The sequence below is a fragment of the Caenorhabditis briggsae genome, assembly GCF_000004555.2.
Source record: "Caenorhabditis briggsae AF16 supercontig from assembly CB4, cb25.NA_236, whole genome shotgun sequence".
In the NCBI taxonomy this organism is placed as follows: Eukaryota; Metazoa; Nematoda; class Chromadorea; order Rhabditida; family Rhabditidae; genus Caenorhabditis; species Caenorhabditis briggsae.
Genome location: NW_025543331.1, coordinates 3,532 through 7,772, shown reverse-complemented (window position 1 = coordinate 7,772; position 4,241 = coordinate 3,532). Strand labels below are relative to the sequence as shown.

The window sequence follows — 4,241 nt, the reverse complement described above, 5'->3', positions numbered from 1 at the left end:
GAGACTAGATGGTGCATATTATAAGAATTTGGAGAAAAAAAAACTGAACTATAATTCATACGAAAAACATGGCGAAGGGGAGAGGGCGGTACAGTTCAAATATCCTAATAGCTTATGAGATAACCCAGTTTTGGCAAATTTTGACCAGATGTAACATGAGAATTTTGAGTTGAATGGTATGTGGGAACTGATTTCAAACATATGCCTTTAAAAATGCCTCTTAACTACAAATTTCACCGAATTGTCGATAACAAATTCAGTTTGGACCGTGTAATCGTCGGCGGGTTTCCTTTGTTGAAGACGTGCCAGAACCGAAGTGTCTCATCGCCAGCGCCGGTGACAATCGATTCGCCGTCAGGTGACATTGCCAGATAGAGGACACGGAATTGATGTCCAACAAGTTTAGTAACTGGTTGAAGGGACGGATACTTCCAGATTATGACCTGAAGCTAAGAGGTGTTGAGAAACGAAATAGTTGAATTAATTACCGCAAAACCTGTATTAGAAAGGTCAGTCCTTCTATTCTTTCACCAATTATTCTCGAAAATTTTCAAAATTCGGCTAATTCTCGTTCCAAATTAATAAAAATCTATCCATTTCAACAAAGTTGAGCAAATTTGTGAGCAAAAAAAATAGTTTTCAACATATTTCTGCTAAATAATGGAATTTCTGGAATATTTCTGGAGGCTCTTTCATTACAGCGGTCTTTAAGGGGGCTTCTCTATTTTTCCAAACCCCTCTCGGAGGGCCCCTCTAATACAGGTTTTACGGTGTCTATGTTTTTTATTTCAGATGTTTTTTTTTGAAAAGTATATTTAATGACTCAAACTTTTCACAGAACCTAGTGAACATGTTTAAAAGCAGATATATCATTATAATCAGTTCAGGCATGTCTAATGTAGTGAATATCCACTTCGAATGGATGCAAATGCAAAATTTCAGTGTCCTTACGTGATTATAGGAATAGCCATGTGTTGAGACCAATTCGCTGCTGTGCTTCGACCATGCCACGTTGCACACCTGAACATTTTTTTCAGCAGGATATGGGTGAAAATCAAATTACCTGAGATCCCGTATCTACACATTGCATTGGCTGGGCAGTCAGCGTATTCCAGAACCTCAGACATCTGTCAGCAGTTCCACCACCAGATACCAAAAGTCCGTGGTGATGTGGTGACCAAGCCAACGCCTTTACGGCTGCATTGTGTTGAGTGTATGTCTGTAGAGGATCAGGCCGTCGTAGATTCCACACCAACAATTGATTATCATTTCCGCCCGACGCCAGCAACTGCTTATCGGGAGACCATTTCAATCCGCACACCTCCTGTCTATGATGTGTCATCTTTCTTCCTTCTTCGTTATCAGGAGCTCGAATATCCCTATGAATTATCGTTCGATCTCTGGATCCCGAACAAATCGTGTCCGCATTCCATGCCAAGCATCCTACACGAGACGTGTGTCCTCCAAGATCTCGAATTTTTTTCTGTGTAGTCACATCCCAAATTTGAGTAATTCCTCGGTTAGTGCCCACCGCAAGAAGATCTCCTTTATCGCACCATTGCACGGATGTCACTTGATCTTGTTCATTCGATGCAGATAGGTCGCACAGTTTGATCACCTTAATTGGCTTAGATTGGGTTGTGAAAAATGTCAAAGCATGGAATCATATCAGTGCTTTGGATATTCTTTATTTCCTACTTCTCGAAAAAAGCTCACCTGACTAGTAGTCGCGCTCCACAAATAAACACATGTCGATAATCCAACTGACAGCTGGTTCTGTGATGACCAATCGACCAGATTCAGGTAGAAATCATCTTGCAACTCCGGCGCATCCAACACTTTATATGGGTTTTTCGGAACTTTCCTGGTCGGTTTTCTCGGTGTCCGTAACAATCGCTGAGAATCAACTCCGAATGGGCCACCAAATGGTGATGTCGTATGTGTGGGAGTCTGAACTCCCATCTTCACTGGGGTAGTTTTAGCACTGTAGGCGAAAAGAGCACGAGCGGGAGACTGTTTCGGAACAACTGGAGATAGAGGGAGTGAGATCGATTTGGTAGGCGTTACTCCGGCTTCAGCACTACACGATGACGGAGCGGGGGATAGAGGTATCTCTATTGGAGATTCTGCACCGGCACGTAGACGTGGTTCCATCATTTGAGCTATCGTAGGCGACACATCACCATGAACATTGCTGATCCTGGAAAGACATTTGTAAATTAAAGTTAACATAAACAGGCTCCGCGTCACTTCGAAACCAATCATTTCGAACCCGTGTTAATGCAGGCGAATGGATAAATTTAAGGCTACAAAAACAATTTTAGGGTTTTCAAATATGTTTTTTCTGATGGAACACGCTTTGAAAATCGAAAAAATCCAAAATTTGAAGATCTCAACAGAAGAAATTGTAAAATTTATCCATTCGCCTGCTTCACCAAGATTCAGAATAGACCGGTTTCGAAGTGACGCGGAGCCCAGAAACAAGTGTGGCTTGAATCTAATCAAAATTTTGCTTCCTCACCTCACTGCATCATTGACTCCTTCATTCCCCATCACTGGTATCACACTGTCAACACTCCCTCCATACGCATTTCTATCTAACTGTGGAACAACGCCACGTGGCATTGGTCCATCTAGTGTGGCACTAGAGTACGCAGATACCACAGGTCCCATCGAGTAGGAGGCAAGTGTGTCTTCTGAAGCCTGCACTTGCACTTTCACATCATCAATCCTATCTTTGAGCATCTCATTTCGTAGAAGCGCTCGTAGCACGGCTTCTCCGTTTCGAGAATCATCTAAACATGACGACATAGCAGTAGGAGACGTGTTCCCAGATGATGGTTGCACTCCTTGATAATATTCCGGATAAGAAGCCGAAGCCTGCGCCGCGTCGATATGGTGATGAAGATTTGCGACAACTTGTGCCTGCTGATGTGCTGTCGACGCACTGGTTGACGTTTGTAGTGAAGTCATGGAAAAGAGAGAAGAAGACGATGCTGATACTAATGTCGAGTTCTGTATGCCCGTTAAATGACGATTACAGGATGAGTGTCCCATAGGTCTTTTGAAATTTCCATCCTCTTCTGCGTTAATGGAATTGAACCGAGAGTTCCAGTCATTGTTCGCTTGACGAAGCGGTATAAAACGATCGCCGTAGGGATTCGCACCTTTAGTTGGTGTTACTCGTGGAGATGTGTGGGCCTGAAATATGGAATTATTTGTTAATGCTGGGCGTCATTTTTAGGCTTCTTTTGCGGTCCAAAAATCTTCAAAAATATCTTACAGATGATGTTGCGGACATGGATTTGACGGGCGAATTGTGTGGTCCGAGGGTCCGCCTCGCTGGCATTTGTTGTGGCAATTGGAAGACGGCAGGGAACGGAGCATTTGGTGGTGGAATCTGCTCGTCCATTTTTGCTAATTTACAGTTCTTCGTGTTTTGGGTATATATGAAGTTGGGAGGTGATAGGTAGAAAGATGATTAAAGGTTTACGCAGGCACCTGAAAAAAAGCAAATTCGAACCGGAAAAGGAGCTTATGAGACATAATGGGGTTATTCATGTAGCGAAATTATGTATTGAAATGCATTTCGGCGCCCTCAAATTTCAATGCAGGAACGTCGCGGAATGTATTTCAAAGCATTTCGCGACATATTGTCTATTCAAAATAATCGCGCGAGTGAACGAGTGAAAACGTCTGCGTCTCTACAGCGCCTCTACACGTTTTTTACTTGTTCATCCGCGCGATTATTTTGAATAGACAATAACAGAATATGCATTGAAATACATATCGTGGCGCGATATTTTGTCTGGAAAATGTGATGCACCTTTAAAGATTTGCACCATCCTTCAGAAAGCATATTCAGTTATGTCGCGAAATGCTTTGAAATACATTCGAAATGCATTTCAATACATAATTTCGCTACATGAATAACCCCATAAGAAACGAATCAAAATTTTTTTCTGTAAGATATGAAACAAGCCTTCTATGAAATATTCGGAAAAAACGAAAACCTGAGATGCTAGTTGAGCAAGCAATCAGAAAAAAACCTCACATTGCCAATGAATCAGGTCAATAACACTAAAGATGAGAGGGACATAGAGAGGTCATTCATCTATGATTGCGCAATGGCTGACCGTATATAGATAGAGTAGGTATCAGCAACCATATTTGTAACTATTTCTCGAATGGTCGTCCATAATAAAAGTATGCCATGCAAGGCAGTTAACATTATTTATGAT

At 42.0% G+C, this 4,241-nt stretch overlaps 1 protein-coding gene across 1 annotated transcript; it reads right to left on the bottom strand.

The window, feature by feature from the left end:
- Nucleotides 1–233: 233 nt before the first annotated feature.
- Cbr-fzr-1 lies at nucleotides 234–3,412 on the bottom strand (the record flags this gene model as incomplete). Its single annotated transcript, XM_002648499.1, has 6 exons — nucleotides 234–443; nucleotides 952–1,020; nucleotides 1,064–1,618; nucleotides 1,717–2,200; nucleotides 2,522–3,201; nucleotides 3,284–3,412. The coding sequence occupies 6 exons, from the start codon at nucleotides 3,410–3,412 to the stop codon at nucleotides 234–236; spliced, it is 2,127 nt and encodes a 708-aa protein (XP_002648545.1).
- Between the last annotated feature and the right edge of the window lie 829 nt (nucleotides 3,413–4,241).